Here is a 21,494-nt window from a genome sequence, read left to right on the forward strand (position 1 = left end):
CTGAACAACAGCGTTTTGGTTAGTTTAATGCTGCACAGCTCCAGTGACATGGGTTCAATTCCGCCTCTGTCTGAAAGGAGTTTGTACGCCATGACTGCGTGTGTTTCCTCTGGGTTCTCCAGCTTCTCCCACATTCCAAGACGTACGGGTTCGTAAGTTGTGGGCATGCTATGTTAGTACCCGGAGCAGGAGCACGCATTTGGACTGTATTGGTTGTTGTGGTCGTTGATGCGAACGACGCATTTTACTGTATGTTTCAACATATATGTGACAAATAGAGCTAATCTCTTTAAAAGATCAAAGTCTGGAATCTTTGGAGTCATTAGATTCCTATTGACATCAAAGGGAAGATAAAAGGTCCTTTTGATATCACTTCCCTAAAATTGTACCTTGGACATCAGTAGGTCTTAGGCCATCTGACTTGATACAAGTTGAACTGGCCAGACCTGCTTGGGACTCGGGCTTTAGTGTATTGTAGGGAGGCCCATGGACGTGTCTCATGGAATAGAGAACTAAGGATTTAACTTCTAAGACAATCTCACAAGGGTGAGGACGACTTGCGTCTATGACTGTTCCATGGGTTATAAATTGGCTTATTGGAATTGGTTTATTATTGTCACATGTACTGAGGTACAGTGGAAAAACTTGTCTTGCGTACTGTTCATGTAGATCAAATGATTACATGGTACAAGGTAAAACAATAACAGATTGAGGTCGTTGCGTGAGTGGGCGCTCTTTCTGCCATTTGCATGGGGCTTCTGAAGTCATCCTGACTGTGCTCCCATGAGCTGGTTACCTTACTATACTTTTACAAGGAAGTTTTGAGAAGTGTTTCCTCTGCCCACCTGTAATTTGCTGGTGTAGTAAGATCGTGGAATACAATGTCTGCATTAGAGGACAGCAGAATTCTAAAGGGCTCAATTTTATGACTGTTAAGTGTAAGGCCATTCTTTTCCGGCATGCTTCCGTGAATGAGTTAATGAAACCTGCAGCTGGCACTGAAAACATGCACGTAGCTTGCCATTGTCTGTACATTGTAGTTTGATGACTTAAGTTGGAGAGACTTTGGTCCTGCTGACTAGTTAAGTTGAGCAATTTATTTTTCAACACAAAATGCTGGAGGAACTCAGCAGATCAGGCAGCATCTATGGAAATGAATAAAGCAGTCAGCGTTTTGGACTGAGACCCTTTATCAAGACTCAGTTTCTGTTTGTCCTCTTGGGGATGGATTACAGCATTGTAGCAAGTTTGAGGATAATGTTGGGGGTGACAATGCAGCCTTGCTTGACACCAGTCTTCACTAAGGTGGAGTCAGTTGTGAACCCAGTAGTTAAGATCATATAACAATATAACAATTACAGCACGGAAACAGGCCATCTCGGCCCTTCTAGTCCGTGCCGAATGCTTACTCTCACCTAGTCCCACCGACCTGCATTCAGCCCATAACCCTCCATTCCTTTCCTGTCCATATACCTATCCAATTTTTTTTTAAATGGCAAAATCAAACCTGCCTCTACTACTTCTATTGGAAGCTCACTACACACAGCTACCACTCTCTGAGTAAAGAAGTTCCCCCTCGTGTTACCCCTAAAATTTTGCCCCTTAACTCTCAATTCATGTCCTCTTGTTTGAATCTCCTCTACTCTCAATGGAAAAAGCCTATCCACGTCAACTCTATCTATCCCCCTCATAATTTTAAATACCTCTATCAAGTCCCCCCTCAACCTTTTCTATACTCCAAAGAATAAAGACCTAACTTGTTCAACTTTTCTCTGTGTAACTTAGGTGCTGAAACCCAGGTAACATTCTAGTAAATCTCCTCTGTACTCTCTCTGATTTGCATGTTGCCATAGAGTAAACATGAGATGGCAGCTTCCGCGGACAGTTAAATTTAAAAAGGGTGGTGGTCACAGTTCTCTTCGACGTAACGGAATCAAAATCTTTTGTTGATTATATTGTTGATTGCTGTATATATTGGTTACTGCTCCCTGCATTCCTCTTGAAGGTGACGTGTGGTAAAGTTGTGTTCACCATGCCTTTAAATGAAAAGGGTGTGATAGACTCCTGCTTATTAGTTACCTACGAATTTTGAACATTTTTGCTGATAACAGTCTATATATAGTTAGAAAGCTGGGCGCCATGGATATCTGTACCTTTGTCTTAGCCCACTTGAGATAATATCACGAAGGAATGAAAGTCTTGGCCAAAAATTCTTTGGAGAATGATGCATTCAATAATCAACACAATTGTGGTCATTACGTTGATGCAGTTATTATCGCATTGTTGTATGTAGTTGAAATTCAGTTATTACAGTTTTAACCACACTTAATATTGGTAGAGGCAGTGAGTTTGTTGTTTGGCTTAGAGCCAGCAGGAAGAAAAATGTATGACTGGTTTAAATGTCGAACAAATCATTTATTTATAGAGAGTAGGTGACATTTGTTAGCCAAATGTTGGCTAGGGGTATCAGGCGAAAGAATTAGATGCTGTAGGCCAGAAATGAAGTAGCATTTTCTTATTCCTCCACCCCTTAGTGAAACAAGAGGTAAAATGCATTCTTAATAGGGAAAGGCAACTCTGCTGAGCACAATAAGTGCCTTTAACAGACAGAAGATGGGGGATGGGCAGTGGCAGACTGTCAGAAATTTGACAAGGCAAACTGCTTCCAGCTATTGGGCACCAGTTGTTGGTAGAGTAGTTTTACAACCACTGTGGGCAGCATGGTGGGGAGAGAAGGGGGTGGGGGAAGGGAGCGAGAGAAAAGCATTTCATTAAATCAAAGCAAAATCCTTAAGATTTGAACTTTGTGTGAGTGGGAAAAATATTACCTAGTGTGCTGTAAGTCTGCCATTGTTTCTGCATCCTAATTAATTAGTGACCCGTGTTAATGGGTAGCGAGAATCTGAAGCGATTAATTTGCTGTTGCTTGGCATTTTGTGAAATGTTGGGCTGGTGTTCCGAGGGATCATTTGTCAGGTGGGCAGTTACTAAGATTGTTAATGACACGCAAAGGCACAAGAAATGAAAGGTAAATTCTGAAATCACATGGATGTGCATTAAAAGCTAGACTTTACTGCCATGTTAAGCAATTTGGTCTTACATCACTGTTTCCCAATTTATTTACTGATTGGGGTGGAGTGGTATTTCATTGGCAATGTGGAAGCTGAACTGCAGCCATCTATCTCCCGCTTGATGTTGCTCACACAAACTCTTGCTCTAAATTTTCTTACGCACAGTGTCACCTGTGCAATTTTGCATTTTCTAATTGGTTTCACTTGTCTTAGGTTGCCATAAATCAATGGCTTACTTACTATGTAAACATTAATTTGTGTTCTGAAATACTACTGCAATTATCAAACTGCTAGTACAGTGCTCTCACTTTAATGTTTTTATTCAAAAATCCCAAAGGCAAAGTCTCATTGTTACTTTGCCATTGTTGATGGTCAAATGACTGGTATTTTAACCTTAGCTGTTATGGACAATTTGAATGCTGTGTCTGTAAACAATTCTTCTTTCAACGTACCCTTCAATGCTGTGTAGAATGTTCTTCTTGTGTTTGGGTTTCCAGGTGCTGTTATTCATTTTAAACAAGATTGTTGCCAGTTCAAGAGATCTGACAACAAATTAAACTGTGCTGATGACACAGCTGTGAGACCAGATTCCACCATTACAAGGTTCAGCTCGACAATGGAGACCTGCATGTCATTCTTTGAGACCAAAGCTTATCCATCCATGCAAGCAGGAATTTCTGAGGCCAGAGGCCTCAGAGATTGTTTCAGTGCCTAGATCCTACAATCATAAACACAGGAAATTCAGCAAATGCTGGAAATCCAAAGCAACCCACAAAATGCTGGAAGAACTCAGCAGGTCAGGCAGAAGCTAGAAGGAGAGTTAGAGGGTCATGGGTGAAGTCTGGTGGGTGGGAAAGGTTAAGGTATGGAAAGGAAGAAATCTGATAGGAGAGGAGAATGGACGATGGGAGAAAGGGAAGGATGGGCACCAGAGGGAGGTGATAGGTAGGTGACAAGAGGTAAGAGGCCAGAGTGGGGAATAGAAGAAGAGGGGAGGGGGTGAGGGAATTTGTTTACTGGAAGGAGAAATCAATATTCATGCCATCAGGTTGGAGGCTACCCAGGCAGAATATAAGGTGTTGCTCCTCCATCTTGATGGTGGCCTCATTGTGGCACAAGAGGAAGCCATGGTGCATTATGCAATGTTTGTGCTTGCCCATTGGATTTAGTGATGGCTGTATAGCTGGGATCTTAATTTGTGTTATGTTACTTCTACTCATGTTGAATTCTGGAGTTCAATTCCGGCATCCTCCGTAAGGAGTTTGTGTACATCCTCCCCTTGTAATGCTTGGGTTTTCTTTGGGTGCTCCGACAGTCAAAAGATGTACCAGTTACTAGGTTAATTGGTCTTTGTAAATTGTCTTGTGATCAAGTTAGGATGAAAGAGGGGTGTCGGGTAGCTGGAGCAGAGGGGCCGATTTGTGCTGTATCTCTGTATAAATAAGAAATAAGATAAAGCATAGAATCACATTTGGGAATTCCTTGGCTTTCTCATTCACTCTGCTTTTTGTACCCTACTATCGAAAATTGATTATGATGTTTAAAATGGCACAAGCTGTTGTCAAAGTAACTGGATGAGTCAAAGAGTTTCACAAAGAGCAAACTCCCAGTTATTTTTTCTCTTTTGTTGTCAGTGTAAGAATGGTTGTGAGTGACAGGATTAACGGGATATTACGCCACTGGATCAAGTTTTATGATTGACCCTACCTTGGACATTGGTAGGATCCCCAGACTTGGGTTTGGGGGAAGAGGGCATTTGCTTCCACCAAGACGTGTACTGTTGGAGTGAAGATGTAAGAGAGACTGCTGGAAACCTGCATCAACACACAGAAGACTAGAGGAACTCAGTGAGTCAGGTGTCATCAATGGAGGGAAGTGGACAGTCGATGTTTTGGGGTCGCAGCTAGTCATCGGGACTGGCTGACAGGCCTCGATCCGAAACCCTGACTGTCATTTCCCGCCGTAGAAAGTGCCTGACCTGTTGAGTTCTTCCAGCATTCCGCGTGCTACTGCTTGAATTGAACTCCCAGTCCTAGATGAAACCTGCCCATCCTCAACAGATCTAGAAATCTGGACACTCTGCCCTTGATTCATTAAGAACTCAACACCTATCATTATCTGGAGTTTTGTCACAGCCCCTGAGACCATCTCTAATTTTATTTTAAAGTGCCTGCACCAAACCAGATATGTTGAAAAAAAGATTGATCTGCCACTTGGCAAAATCTGTCAATTGTAACCGTGCAAAACTTGCATTTGGGCATTTTACTTAGCAACATGCACGAGAGGCAGTGAAACAATGATAACAAGCATGAAACAATTAAATAGCTTAGATCTGCTTAAAAAATGCGCCCCATGATATATTGGTAAAGCAGATCAATTGAAAATGTCTCTAGTTTCTTGTCACGAACATTTATCCAGTCTGTCTGTCCCCTCCCCCCACCAAACCCAAGTAACGCAGAATAAAGGCAAGTAACTTTATATGTTATTTTAGTGCGCACAGAAAAGGCCATAAAGGGATCAGGAAGAGAGGGTTTGGTGGCTTTGTTGACCTTTGAAGCTGAAACAGGGTGGCGGAGTTTGCTTTAAATAAAATCCCACTGAAGAAATATGATTCATTTCTAAACAATCTTCCAGGAAATGTCCCAAATACTGTATTAACTCAACACAGATATTGAAAGTGGTATTATTAATCACAAAGTGGGCTGAATCAAATGTTGGAAGACTTGCTGGCTGACTGCCAGGAACAAATAGAACAATTAGACACCACACTGCATCCTCAATAATGTAGATACTCAGTGTTTGGAGTATAGTATTAAAAAAATGAGAACAAATATTTGCAACGTTATCACAAGTTTAAATATCCCTGAGTTCAAAAGGCAGTAGTGTTATGAGAGACCTTGTGATCAGCGGTTATAGCGCATTACCAAGGACAACAGAGCTTAGTTTTTTTTAATGTTAATGAACTCTGGACCCCATGGTGTACTTTTCCCTGATGTGGGTGGCTGTGTTTCCTAGAAGTATTATCTTTTAGAATACATGAAAAATGCTGGAAACACTCAGTTGGGCAGGGAGTATATTGAGAGAGAAACAGAACTTGTGCATCAGGTTCATGACCATTCCTCAGAACTGGGGTAAGTTAGAAATCAACCATGTTCTCAGTTGTGGAGAGAACGGGGAGGGACAGGGTGAGAAGAAAAGTGGCAGAAAAAGGAGTGGGCCTTGAGCAGAACTGAAACATTGGTGGTTTGTAGAGGAATTGCATATAGGAATTAAAGATACCCCTTTGGCTCAGGGGCTTCAGTTCTCATTCCAGGCCAACACCGACCTTGTTTAATTTGGGCGGGTATTTTACCATCATTTCTTTCAATGTCCGTACAGAGAGGGGAAGTCACTTGAGGCTTCCATGATGAATGAGACTTCCCCTCTCAAGCCCCACACGAGACACCATAAGGATTAGGTTCAATTGTGAAGCCTTCCTGTTCCAATAGCTGCTCTGGCATCGCAAATAATGCATGAGCACTTGAGAAGCACGGTCTGTAACCCTTGTAGCCCTGCAGGAATCTGGAGGTTTGATAAGTGGGGGGAAATTTCGTGTAGTGTGGTGGCAGCTTGCTTTCTTTCTTCCGTGAACTAACTTTACAAAAACTTTTTTTTAAAATTCAGAATAAGCTACACTTTCATTCCGCACTTCAGTTGGGTGACATTTATATCAGTTTCTTTTGTGGCATGAGTGAGGCTTTTGCCGCATCTCCATAGCTTACAGGAAACATGAAACTGGTTGGACTAATTATGCCCAAGTACAGGTGCCGGTGAAAGACATTATTGTTCTTGATTCATTCCTTTTTCTGACAGTGAGCTTACTTGAAGGTTTTATGCTTGAACCCATTCACATTTGGAAGAGGGAGAAGAGGGGGGAAAATAGGTTTGTGCTTACTGGCTGTGCAAGCATAATGGGGAGGAATTGAGCTTGTGGTGTGATGCTTGTGACTGTAAATCCTTGGGATGAGCAGCATTTGCTTTCTCAGCTTACCAACAACGTCTGTGACTAATTGAGTGAATGTGAAGATTGCATCCATATGTTAATTACAGATACAGGAGCCATCTACTAGGCACGGACTAAACGACACTGCCGCTCACATTTTTACCTGTTTTGAATATTTGCTGGTCTAATCTAATTGAAGCTTGTTCATAGTGAGCAGCCTGGACCCATAGATCATCCTTTGCTTTAGTGACTTATGGATGGAGCTGGAAGAGGAGAGGTAAAGTTCCTCCTTTAATGGAACATTGGGGATTGCCCATTTATTTGTACAATTATTGGTTTGCTAATGAAATTTAGGACTGCTTGATTGGAACATGTCATGTTTCAGAATGGTGTTTTAGTTGTGTGTTATTAATTGCTGAAAGGAAAAGGAAAGAAATAGCTTCCTTATACATAAAATATGAGGATTTGTTTTTGAAATGATTCTGTAGCTACATGCCATAGGAAATAATGCACTCCATTTTATATTGTTTTTTCTTTTAATCCTCCCCCTTTGGCTCGATTTATGCTTTTCTATCTGTAACATTCCAGGCCTCTTAAAATCTCTGCATGTTTAATGCTGACTGATGCCATTGACCTTGTAAATCTGTTGCAATGAATTCAAAACAGGAGGTAACTGTGCAGAGCCGGTTTTTTCAGTCCAGGTCATTAGAGCTGCATTAGTACTAGGATTTAAGGCAGGGAGTGGAGAGAGGGAAAAAAACACAATAATGTGTGCCCTGCTGGGAATTACCGCTGGCATACTGCTTGACAGTAATAGATTTCCAGAGATTTTGATAATACTGTATTCAATAGTTCACATGGAGTTGTCTAGAAGAGCTTTAGTAGATCTGGAGGCTATAATTATTAAAAATAGTCTATTTGCATTTGAAATTATTGTTTCAAACCAACAAAAAATAAAAGACCCCGCCTTTAAACCATCCTCTTGTGTGCATGAAACAAGTAATTCTGTGAGTATGATCCAGCTTCAAGTATAATGGACGCATATCGGTGATAAAAATATCCCTTGAGTATTAAATAATAAAACTTCAGCACTATAATGCATCTAGATCTCAGCACACCCTGTGTGGATTCTGCTATATTTGTACATGGAAGGATTTTACTTTGATGTAATTCCAGTTGTCTTGCAATATTTAAGGCTAATTTTGATAAATTTGGTTGCTTTAGTAACAGAGGAGTGGAAATGAGAAGATATTGAACTGATGCTTTTAAAAGTACCAGGGGCCTAAATACTTGTCAGAACAGCAGGATGAAATTAATTCCAGATTTCTTACTTTCCTAAATGTTACAGTGATCCACAACAGTGCTTTTGAAAAGGTGGCGGCAAGAGACTTTGTATTTGGTGCCAGTTTCTTTCATGGAATAGTTTCATGAAAAAAAAAGACTGGAAGAAATGCTTACATCCATGGCTGAATCAGCCTGACAAGCTCTCACACCGCCCCCTCCTCTTATTAATATTCTTTTTGATGTATGCTTGTAAAACAGAGGATTGCCTGTTAATCTGCTGGATCTCTGGAGCTTTTGGCACTTGCCCATAATTGATGTGTTCACATGACTGCTGCTGGAGTACTAATGATTAGGTTGGTGGCGGTGCTGTAATATCTTTCCGTAAATCAGTGTCAATTTTTTAGAATTCTTTCTACAGAAGGCTTGCTGGTATATTCTGGAGTAATTACAAAATGCCCAAATGCTTTTCTAACACTCAGAACATGGGAATTCAGCAGAATAACTTCCTTGATTTGAGAGAAACATTCAAATCGAGCAAGTTACTGGAGAATTCTGACAATATCTGACTTGCAGGATTAGTAAGGCATAGAGTTGGATCATTTTATAAATAATTACCTTTGTAATGTTTCTGGCATTTAATTAAAAAAATCTTCCACCTCTGAAAAGTCTGACTGCATCTGAGCGCCATGAACACGGATCAGCATTCATCATACAGTCTACTGCAAAAGAAGCTGAAAAAATATGCACAGGAGATTTACATTGTGAACATAAATAGCTGATGGCCAACTGCCTTTGAAAAGAGCTGGCTTGCATATAAGAGTTGGGCACAGTTTTAGTTATGTGTGTAAATATCTTTGCAGAGTAGATAGTACGTTCTTTCTCCCTGCTCTGCTTTCTGTGATGAATTGCCAGAATTCTGATCAGCACACATAAACACCTGGGAATAATCACGCTCGAGTAGCGCTGAAGAAAGCAGAACGTCTGTTTCTGACATATATTTTCCCCACTCTGACAGACTGCCACGTCCGGCTGTTAAGTCTTGTGCACCCACTGTTTTCTATCCCTTTTTCAATGTGCTCCTTCTCTGCCTGAAAAGACTGTGCCTTTAATTCCCATCACAATAGAATGGGCATGAGAGTAGGTTGTGGAGAAGTGTGTGGGGGAGGAAAGCAGTTATTTGATCCCCAAAGCAATTACTTTATAAAATAAAATTGGTATCTTCCTTCTTTTAGTATGATATATGATTTTGTGAGGGCTGAATTGCAGAAGGAAACAGATGGTGTTAGAGCATTGCTTAATGGAAAGAGGCTCATTGGCGTCACATTGTTAGCCTTTTAACACTGAATAAGATTTTGTGTCTCTTGTTTTTATTCTCATTCAGTTTGAATTTTTGCTACGTGCCGAGGAAAAATATATCCTGTAATGTGCTCTGCGGGGCTACATTTGATTACAGTCTTTTGCTTGTGGTAAGATTTGAAATAGGTTTTCAATAAACAACAAAGGGAGGTTTCATCAAAGAATGTGTCTTTCAGTATTAAAGCAGTCACTGTCTTTCCCTGGAGCTTTATGTCTCAGCAGATCTGGCATTGTTAGGGAAGAAGAGATACTATCCTGTTATCAGGGCCTTTTAAAGGTATTACATTACAAAGTACAGGATTGGTATGGTGAGAATGTAATACCTTTTGCCTATCAGCAGTTTCATTCGTGTGAGCCACGTGAATTGGATTCTAGTGATGTGCCCAAATATCCACTGAGCTGTTACCCCACTGTAGTCCTGGCTCTTGAAAAGCTTCCTAATCTGAGTGGGCAAATAGCACAACTACCGGCTGATCCATTAAATAGGATGTCACAATGCTCTTCATTATGTGTTATTCCACGAGATGTTGAAATCTATGACAATGGCACTGGTTTCAGTTCTTTAATGCAAAAATATGATGACTGTGACAGAGGAGTGGAATCATAATGGAAAGCCACATGCTGTGTTATTCTCGCCCAGGTGCAGACTCTTTGCCAGGCAGTCAGTGGCAGAGTTGAAGCTACGTAGCATTACGATTGTGTGCTTATCCTTTAGGTGATTATTGTAAATCATTTGAAAGTATTGAAGCAGTTAGGCTGTGCTTAGCTTGCAATTTGGTGCATGTGTTGCAGCTGATTCAAACGCATAACAAGTAAATCATTCTTGTCTGTGTGCATTTCCTAAGGCTTGTTAAGATGTGCAGGGCAAGTACAAAAGGATAGTCTAACCATTACCTACAAAGCTCTGACTAACAAAATGACCAGAAAAACGAACGCCTTGTGTGGCAGGTTTGTTCAGAGCATTAGTTTATGATGATCACCCAACATAGTTATCCCCTCCTCCAGATTACAGCATGCCCTTGTAACTTCCTCTGCCCTCTTATGCAGAAACCACATGGAGCAATATTAATTTTTACCCATTGAACTTTCTCCGGGATGATTAATGCTTTGCACATGCTCATTAATGTGTGACATTTTGTAGAATATCCTTTTCTTTGTTGAAGGATAATGGATTATTTCTGATAGCTCCTATCAATATATTGCGCATTCTTTCCAAAGGCATTCTTAAATGGCATTTGTTGTATTATTAAGGGCTTAAACAACATAATGCTTGACCGGAGGTATTCACTCGTAATGAAATTAAACTGAAGGTTGAATGAGATTTCAGATTTTGTTTTTTTACCAAAAATTGTTATGGGAAGGATATTGAGATTTAATTTATTTCCAAGGACAGTGAAGGTTGTAACATTTTCCTCTTTTTTTGTTTTGTTTTGCAGGTTGATCCTTTGTTCACTGTGCCTGCCCCTCCGCCCCCGATCTCTGTGAGCATGCCACCTCAGATTCTGCCTTCCTACTTTCCTCCTTCATCTAGCATTGCTGCACCAGTTGAGCAGCTGTTAGTAAGGACTCGTTCAATGGGAATAAATACTTGTGAGGTTGGAGTAGTGACTGAGCCAGAATGCCTTGGACCGTGTGAGCCAGGAACCAGTGTAAACCTGGAAGGGATTGTGTGGCATGAAACGGAGGAAGGTAAACGCTTAAGCAAATATTTATAAACGTGTGTGTGTGTATATATATATATCATTTGGGTAAAAATATGAATTGCTATGTTTAGTTACCCCTATGAGGTTTGAGAGACATTTGGAACAAATAAATGATGGATCCATTCAAAGAAAAACTAAATAAAGCACAATAGAATCAGAATTACGCTGAGAAAGTTAGACTGATGTGAAGTACGATACTAGATGAGGAAAAGTTTTCCCCAATTCAACATTATCGTGACTGAAGTAATTTTCTTAGTCCCTCTGCAATTTCGTGATGCATTTCCAATTCTGCAATTGTCCAGGTAGACCCAGTGTTTCTATTTGTTCTTACCCAGCTGAATTTGTATCTCTGTCCCTCACTTCAGTTGCCCACGTCTGGACCTGTTTTGTTTCTGGTTTTACAGTCATATCTGAACCCATGTTGAGCACAGACCTTCTGCCCATATCATCTTTTAAAACCTCTTCCACATTTGCCAGACTTCCTTTTGTCGAGAGCTGAAACACACATCCATATTCGCAGTCCCAAACCTATTCCAGGCCAACTGCGTTAAGGTTGTGTGAGGACTTGTCTTCCTGACAGGGTCACCTTAGCAAGTTGATTTTCATTTGCCAACATCTGATTGCACCACCAGCACAACACTAGAGCAGAGAGAGTCCTTGCATAAAAAACGTGAACCAGTTTCTCTTTCCACAGTTGCCGTCTGGCCTTCTGAGTGCTTTTAGTATTTTCTGTTCTCATTGACCAGATGAAACACAAAACCTGCATCAGATGCAGAGCCTACAGTGTTTAAGGACCATAACTAAACAAGGCTGTCAACTCTTGACATTTATCATTCAAGTATTTTTGGTGGCTTTGAGTAACTGAGAATTTGAACACCTGTGGGGTCAGGGAAGGTTAAAATTCAGTTTGTCTGAAGTCTTGTTCCTCCCCTTTGCAGTTAGGGTTTCAGGCTGAGATGGAGCAGTTTTATTTGTTTACATTGAAAGTCGCTGTTAACCATTGAGGTTCCCTTTGGTTTTAGTTGAAATAGTAATTTTTGTTGCTGCCAGTTGGGAAATGAATGTTCCAGTTCTCCCCAATAGGTTTCAATTGGAATACAATGGGAAAAGATTGCTATCAGCACTACATGTTTTCTAATTACTTATGTTTCCTGTTTTCTTAATGAGCTTGAAGAGTTAATATTCATAGAACATACTCCTGGTCATTCACTCTTGATTTAATGCTTGATTTTCTTTCAGCACTTACTCTTCGTGTAACTAATAGATAGAAGTTTTCCTTTTAACCAGGCAATGACTAATGCTAAAAATAGCTGGGGGCTTTTATGAATTCAATACAAAATGTGGTGAAGTGTATGGAATAACTAGGCTCCTAGAAATGACTGCCCTCCAGCACCAGAATGTGTGGCTGTTTGTGATGCAGTAAGAGAGCCTGTGGTGACCTTAATAGAGTTATTCATGGTGAATCAAATACCCTTCTGACCCAATGAATATTTTATGCCTGAACGGAACAAATAGTTCAGGAAAAAATAATTCTTGTTTATTGCTGTATTTCTACCTAATTTTGTTATGTTTTTCTCCCAGTAGGCAGCAATTGAGAATACTTTCTCATAAAATATTTGCCGAATCCCCTTTGCACACACAAGACTGAATTGAAAACCATTGAAATTAGTGGACAAATCATAATAATCATGGACAATGTTCCCTATTTTTAACAAATGATGACATTACATACTTAGCTAATTAAAAATTGCAAGCATGAGGTCTGTTCTATTATCCAATAGATAGCAGTGATTTAAAAAAATGTAAAACTAGATGTTTAGGATTCAGTTGCAAAATAAAGATGTTCTTAGCTTTGTTTTTATTCGGAAAAAATAGGGCCAGGAGACTGAAGGCAAAACAAAATCACATTTAATATAACAGTTACAAAATTGGTGCATATTTCTATAGACCCATTCTGTTTTTACCTCTTCTCCCCTTCTTTAGAATAGAATGGAATGCCTCTCTGGGATTGGTGAAGATGTTGCTAACCCTCTTGATTATTTATAAGTGGCCATTCGCTTTCCTTTGTGCTAATGGCCCTGAGTATTTGCTCATAAAAAGTGCAGTGTAGGCAGAAGAAAAGGGTGCCAAGTTTTATCCTGTTAACAGTGGAACAGAAAAAAGTCCTGCATTTTAAATGAAAAGATGATCACTTCTTTCCTAACAGCAGCAAAGCAGAGCTTATTATTATGTGAGAGTTCCAATCATCAGAAGTGATAATTTGAAGGCTGGTTGAGACTATTGCCTAAGGGGTGAATTGCTAAGAGAGCCAGAACAATGGACATGTAGAACCAGCTGAATGAAAGGCAATTCTTTCTGCAGTGCTGTCTGGTAAACTATTTGCACACAGCAGAAAGGAAACAAATGGGCTACTAAGCTCCTGAAGATGGCTAATATCTGGCGTGACAAATTGCCTCAGGAGACCATTACGTAAGCTGTCAGAGCTTTTCTGGCTGTGATTATCTAGCATGAATAGAGAGGAAAGGCAGGATTTTCAAAGGCATTTATAAAAAATAAAGGAAGAAAGATCAGGGGCTTACTGTAGGGGCGAACTATCCGCAGCACAGACATACCTGACTACAGCAAAGGATCTTTTATGGCATGCTAAGGTTTGCAATCCCCATTAATGGATTTAATTGGGTCGAAGACGGAGCCCCAGTGTGTTAATGGAATGAGAATTTAGTCTGTGCTTTACCATATATAAAACAGCTTTAAACTGTAATAAATTAGTTGTGTATGTTAAACTCTTTTGCTGCTACCATTTAAGCTGCTTATCAGACTTAAATGTATAAAACTTAGGAGAAAGATACAGGGGTCGGAGGTCAGTGTGATGAGGTTAGAGGGAGGTTGAATTTTCTTTCAGTCGCAGTGTTGATACTATTTGAATCTGTTTGGTTTTCTGACTCTAAAGTCAATAGACCAGCTCACGTTTCTGCCCAGGTCAGTTGACCAAAAGTGTAGTTGTGCTCATCATTGCCTGAGGATAATGGTCAAGGTTTAACTGTAACATGCAAATAGGAGCTCCGGAGAGCAGCCAGTTGCTGGCGTCCGGAGAGCAGCCAGTTAGGCTGATTGGAAACAGTAGCTTGTGGATTTTCATGAAGAGTACAACTTCCTCCACAATCACAACCCCTTACCACTGGGGCAAGGAATGTTACCTCATGTAGATGCATAACATAATAGTTCTATTTTTACAACAAACATCACATGAAAGAAGAGGAAAGCAAAATTGAAAGGGCAGGGGTGGTAAATAGTGTGACCATCTCTTGCTGCAAACGCTCGTTTTTTTTCAGCTTGAAAAGAATGATAAAAGCTCAGTCGGGGGTGGGGGAGGAGGGAAACAAGAGAGGCTCTAGTCTGAAAATAGATTCAGAATCGCAAAAGCCCAAAATTAAATAGGCAGATTAGGGTGCTAAGTGCTGAAAGATGAGACTGCTGGCCTGTTGTGAAGAATAGTAAATGGGCATGGAAAGATGTAGGGGGAATTTGCTGCTGAAATTATAGCTCAAGAGTTTCTCACTGGCAGTTGAACTAACAGAACCCTGTCTTGAATAATTTATGGCTGATGTCTGAATTGGTTTACAAATGCTGTGATATTATTATAGCTTCACACTGTGGAACGTATCTGGTTATGCTGATGGCACAGGAAGCCAAGATGTCAAAAGGCAGAGGTCAAAAACAGAAAACCTGGCGTCTTTATAACAACAACACAAAAAAATCATTCTGCAGTCTGCTCCCTTACAGATGCAAGAAACCCTCCTGGGAGCCCCAGCCAAATTTGCTTTGAAATGTAGATAAAATAACAGGCAGTTAATGGCCCCTGCCTAGGGAAGGCCAGTTAGAAAGAGGCAACACAAGGTCATTGAAAGCCTCAGTGTCATTTGCCAGCTTGATTTCAGAAGGAAAGTGTCGATTGGCTGATTTGCTGGAAGGCAAGTTGATGTTCAGTTTACAAGTACAAAATTCTTCAATTTTTCTTTTTATTCTTAATTTAAGAATTTGAGATATAATCTATGGCCATCAGTATGAAAGATGACTTGCTATTGATCACTGGTGGGCCTACTTTTCTAAATTGTAGCAAAGTCACATCCAGCTACTGATGTTATGATTTCAGGAACAGCATATGTGTCTAAATCCTCTGTTCAATACTTTTGCTAAGTGGCCACATAATTGGTTGTGAAAAGAGAGGTGGATGGATATCTAAGTTGTACGCAGCTTTTTTTCTTTTCCGTTATGCTTATTGTGGTTCTTTTATGCTGCATCGGATCCAGAGTCACAGTCATTTTGCTCTACTTTGCACCCACATACTGAGGAAAGATAATTAACTATTTTGAATCTTGAAAGTGGTTATTTTGTACCTTGTGGTTCCTCTTCCCTTGTCCACTTTTCCCTCCCTACCTCAAGCTCCCCTATTTTGAGTAGAGCCACAGGTAAGTATTAGTAACAGCAAAATGATATATGTTGAGTGGGTTAATTGGTTTAATAAAAGCAGTTTGAATATTGCCTCAACCAACCCCTGTCTTCTGCACAAATGACGGTCCACTTCATCGCTCCCCCAGCCCTGTAATCAGTTGAATAGACTGTTGATCGTGGTCAAAGGCCGCAGAGCAGTGTTTCTGATTTGAATTCATGAGTTCAACTCTGCTCATCAGGGATATATGCGCATGTCTGGAGGTGTTAGGGATACCATAATTGTGCCCATCTTCAAGAAAGGGAACTTTGTTTGATTGCTGCAAGTACAGAAGGGCACATTGTACACCACAGGAAAAGACATCAGGATTCTCTTCAACAATCTTCTATTAGTTCCTTCCCAGAGTCACAATATTGGTACACTCATGATTGATGCTGTGAACATGGTCATTGCAACCCAATAAACCCATACATTGAAAGGGTCATGCGAGGACCCAGTCAATGTCACCCCTCCATCTATTTACCCTCTCAAGCTGCTTTTGCCTCACCTCTGGCAGTCTGCAGGCTTTGCATTGTTCTTAATCAGTCACCATGTGGAGGAAGCAAGCCATCCTAAATTCCAATGGGCTTTCTAAGAAGAAGTGTTTCCAGTGATCCTGTGTTTGCGAATGTTCCACAGCATTTTTCATGTGAGGTTTGGTGAGCATTTGGGCTGTCGCCGTCAGCAAATCGATGTTACAGCAATTCCTAAATAAAGTTACTGACTTTGTAACAAGCCACTAGAAGGGTACAGTGTAAAAGAAGCTGGTTTTTCAGTTGAATGTAGTTCATGTTAATTGCTGGTTTGAAGTCCCTGTAATGATCTATAAGCAAACAAACATGAAATGTGGACTATCCAAATAAATGTGAGGTATTACATTTTGGGAGATCAGACCAGGGTAGGATTTCTGCAGTCAAAGGTAGGCTCATCGGCAATGTTATGGAAATGAGGGACCGAAGAGAAAAAGGTGCATAGATCACTGAAAGCGGCGTCACAGGCAGAGGGGTCAATGAAGAACGTGTTTGGCACCATGGCCATCATCAGTCAGGCCACCCAGTATAGAAGTTGGGAAGTTATGTTATAGATATGTAAGACATTAGGAAGGCCACACTTGGACTGTTGATAACTGTTTTGGTCATCCTGTTTTAAGAGACATGCTTGTAAACGGAAAATAATGTGGAAAAGATTTCTCCATGATATTGCCCGGACTTGGACTTGGGGGTGGGGTGTGTGGAGCTGGGTTAAAAGGAGAGGTTGTGTAGATAGGGCTTTATTTGCTGGAGTATGAGATTGAGGGAGTGACCTGCTGGAATTATAAGGTACATAGCAAGGGTGAAAGGTCATAGTCCGTTTCCAGGGGAGGGAGGGCGTCTGAAACAAGAGGGCATAGATTTAAGATCAGAGGCAACAGATTAAAAAATACATCAAAGGCAGTTTTGACGCAAACACTGGTGTGTATTTGGAATGAGCTGCCGGAAACAGTGGTTGAGATGGACTCATTAGCAACATTTAAAAGCTGTTTAGAAAAGCACGTTGATAGGACATGGCTATGAGCCAAATATTGGGCACCACCGTGAGCATGCTGAAGGGCCGGAACCCATGACTCGATGATTCTATACGAAATCACCGATCTGCTGAAAATGTAGCAGCTACAGTCTGCCCATTGTAAATCGTGGCCCTGCATTTGAAAGACGTGAAGAGCTTTCGGGTTGCTAGCAGGACCTCGGAACAATGCATCAAAAGCAAGTAGATGCCTACCGTTGCTGCCCACTCGCTGGCCACCCACCACCTGCCTCATCTGTGATTCCAACATTGTCCTCAGTAGTCACTTCAGAATACACAAAGCGGAAGTGGAAGCAAGTCTTCCCATTTGTGAGTGACTGCCTGAGATAAAGTTGCTGTGAAAAGTTGAAATTTGTGAAATGATTCTTGAAATTTTTAGAGACCTGTTTACTTCAACTCTTGCATTTCTTATCCATTTTGTGCAGGAATTAAGGCATAGGCAAATCAACAGAATTAGCTATAACGCCTATAAATGCAGGAAAGGTAATTTTCCGCAGATCGTTTTGTTCATTAAGAGGTATGCAGATTTTTAAAATGGAGATTTAATAACTTATTTAGGTACACTGAAACACAGTTCTTCAAAAACAGTAAGAGATGCTTATTGTATTGTACTGATACTTGGTTTAGGGATGACGTTCTGGCTGCTGATTTTAAGAGGTGCCAAGGATATTTTGATGTATTCTGTTAAATAGCAGTTCATTGAACAAACCCTTAAACAGGGACTCACAGTATGGTCTGACCATCCCTTGCTCAGCACCACAGCCCACCACTTTGATGCTGGCACTTATTTTTCTGTTAAGCTCTTTCGTCTAATGATTTTGGAATCTGCAGATAAGAGTTCTTAAAAGGCCAAGGATGGAATTTTCTTTTTTCCAAAAAGGTTTATTATTGTCCATCTAATTTTAAGTCATTATTTCCTGTTAACTCCCACAGTACTTTGACGTGTAGTGCACTGAAGCTTGATGGATGTAGAACAATTTGCAAAGGGCGTTGCTTTGTAAACCATGAGTTTTTTTTTACACAAAACACTTAAAAGCTCATTTTCAAATGTAGACGGTGTTTTCCAAAATGCAATCAAAATATATTTTTTTCTAGAACTGATTTTCAGATTAAACTCATTATTTTATGTTATGCTGTCCCTATCTTCCTGTGGGATTTCCTTCATCTCAGTTGCATTTTGCCAAAGTCCATTAATGAAATCAGGGATCAGCTCTACTGAGTTAAATACATTTTCCACAATTGTTCATGCTATCTTTCATAATAATCAATTTAAGACTTTGTGTAAATTACTTAAAAACAATTTGGAAAATAACTTTTATGATCGCTATCACTGGCCACCTGTAATACTGACACAGCAATAAAAAAAGCACACGCACAGGCTAATCTTGGGGTTGAGGTTCTGAATTGCTGAAGAGTACCTTGTAAGACTCTAGTGGTGGTGACACAGGTAGGGACTAAATGGGGTATGTGTGAAGTTTGAGATGTGGGTTCTTTATGCATACACTCAGTGGCCACTTCCAAGTTTCAAAGTCTTGTGTGTTCAGAGATGCACACTTGGTTATTTGAGTTTTTGTTGTCTTCCTGTCAGCTTGAACCCTTTGGCAACGCTCCTATGATCTCTCTCATTAACAAGGCATTTTCACCTACAGAACTGCCACTCACTGGATGTTTTGTGTTTTTTCACACCATTTTCTGTAAACTCTAGAGACTGTTGTGCTTGGAAATCCCCAGCAGAGCAGCAGTTTCTGAGATACTCAGTGATCTGGCACCAACAATCACTCCACTGTCAAAGTCACTTAAGATTACATTTCTTCCCCATTCTGATGTTTGGTCTGAGCAGCACCTGAACTTCTTGATTATGTCTGTATGCTTTGCGTGCATTGATTAGGTATTTGCATTAACAAGCAGGTGTACCTAATAAAGTGGCCACTGAGTATAGACTCAGGTGCCACCTTAAATGTTCCTCTCTGCATTCAGTGGTTCCATGAATCAGTGAGGATGTTGCGTTTTGTCAAGGAGTCTTTGAGAAGATCCTTAAAATGTTTTCACTGTCCTGGAAAATGCTTGTCGTCATTCAAGCAAATGTATGTATGTGACAATCAACTGGACTTTGACTCAGTTTTGACATTGACGAAGTCCACCCTTTGAACTAGAGTCTGAATGACATCGCGGCAACCTGACCTTATCTGCATATATGCAATCCCTAGTAGTAATTACTTGTTCAAAGCAAATTTTATTATCAAAGTGCATATATCTCACCATGTTCAACCCTGAGATTCATTTTCTTGTGGGCAACAACCATAACCGCGTCAAAGAAAGAACCCCCAACTAGGGCATTCAACCAGAGTGCAGAAGACAACAAACCGTGCAAATACAAAAATAAATAATAATGATAGATAAATGTCAAAAACATGAGATGAAGAGTCCATGAAAGTGAGTCCACTGGTTGTGGGAGCATTTCAGTGATGAGGCAAGTGAAGTTGAGTGAATTTATCCCCTTTGGTTCAAGAGCTTGGTGTTCCTGAATCTGTTGGTGTGAGACTTGTGGCTTCTGTACCTTCTTAATTGAAACATTTAAGAGAAATAATAGAACTTAATAAATGGGGTATTTCCCCTGCTAATGACAGTAGTTCAGGACAAAAGAAGATTGTTGAGATCAAGATTAGCTTTACTTTTGATGCTGGTCTGGGCTTTAGTGATTTGGGGTGGCCTGCAGATAATGAACACTGAGTTGAACTGAATATACCTTTTGATTTTGTGTTATCGCTCGTTTTATTTTGGTTTTGTTGTGGTTTGCATGATTTGTTTTTTTTTTGTGCCTGGCGCAGGGAGGGTGCTCATGCTTATTTTCCTTTTAAAAGGTTCCATGGTTCTTCTTAACTGTCCATGGTGAGGATGAATCTCAGAGTTGTATATTGCGCACATACTTTGATAATAAATGTACCTTGAATCTTTGAATTTGTTGCATGCATTTCTAAGCATCGAAACACACAGCATCTTTTGTGTCCTTGTCGGCAGAGTGCTGGGGGCAGTCTGCAAGTGCTGCCACATAGCAGGCCTGCAGTTTACTAATCCGAACCCATGTCTGATTGGAGTGTGGGAGGTAATGGAGCACCCAGAGGAAATGCACGTAGTCATGGGGAGAACCTACAAACTTCTTACAGACAGTGGCTGGAATCAAAACCCCAATAAATGACCCCTGGCACTGTAAAGCAATTGTGCTACCATGCTGCCTGTATACTAAACATATGGAACCACCAGTGCTCAGAAGTGGTAAAGGCTACAGAATGTGTTCAGCACGGTCCATCACAGGCAAAGCCCTCCCTGCCATTGAATACGTGGAGTGCTGCCACAAAAAAGCAGCATCTCCACCACCCACTGCTCCCTCTTCTCGCTACTACTATCAGGCAGGAGGTACAGAAGCCTGAGGTCCTACTCTCACCAGGCTCAAGAACAGTTTTTATCCTACAACCATCAGGCTTCTAAACTGGCATGAATAAATTTCATTTACCACTACTCTCTAAACTGATTCTACAAACTACAGACTCACTTTCAAGTACTCTTCACAACTCGTATTCTTAGTATTTAATGGCTTGTCTTGGTATTTGTCAGCCTTGGTTTATGTATAATTTTTCATATAAATCTTATGTAAATTTCCCCGTAAATGCTTGCAAGAAAATGAATCTTGAGGTAACATATAGTTAACATATATGTACATTGATAATAAATTTACTTTGAACTTTGAAATAGATGGAACATTTGCTCTGATGTTATCATTGAACATTCAAAGTCTCTTAGGTAGTGAGGGATCAAGAGGCTCCCAGAAGCACACGTGTGGATTTATCCTAAGAGATATTGAGAAGATTGTGTATCACCCTATCCTTTTGAGTCATCTAAGTTGCCAGATTTGAATGTTTATCATCAAAGGAGAATGTAGCATGCATGGCTGAGTTTAGTGGACTTTATCCTGTATTAAACCATTTTAGTAGAATAGGAGTGAGCACATGAATGTATTGTTGCTGTGGGGGAGGATAACAGTAAGGTTT

The 21,494-nt window shown here is 40.4% G+C and overlaps 1 protein-coding gene across 10 annotated transcripts in view; it reads left to right on the forward strand.

The window, feature by feature from the left end:
- The window catches only part of znf608 (zinc finger protein 608), an 89,238-nt gene that overhangs the window by 13,364 nt on the left and 54,380 nt on the right, over positions 1–21,494 (forward strand). For 9 of the 10 annotated variants that reach the window (XM_073069562.1, XM_073069581.1, XM_073069610.1 and 6 more), the window contains one exon: positions 11,130–11,382. In XM_073069562.1, coding sequence (XP_072925663.1) covers positions 11,130–11,382 — 253 coding nt within the window. Of the gene's footprint in view, positions 1–7,164; positions 7,331–11,129; positions 11,383–21,494 lie in introns of those variants that run through there. The other variant, XM_073069600.1, reaches the window with a different exon arrangement.

The sequence above is a fragment of the Hemitrygon akajei genome, chromosome 2 (assembly GCF_048418815.1).
Source record: "Hemitrygon akajei chromosome 2, sHemAka1.3, whole genome shotgun sequence".
Lineage (NCBI taxonomy): Eukaryota > Metazoa > Chordata > Chondrichthyes > Myliobatiformes > Dasyatidae > Hemitrygon > Hemitrygon akajei.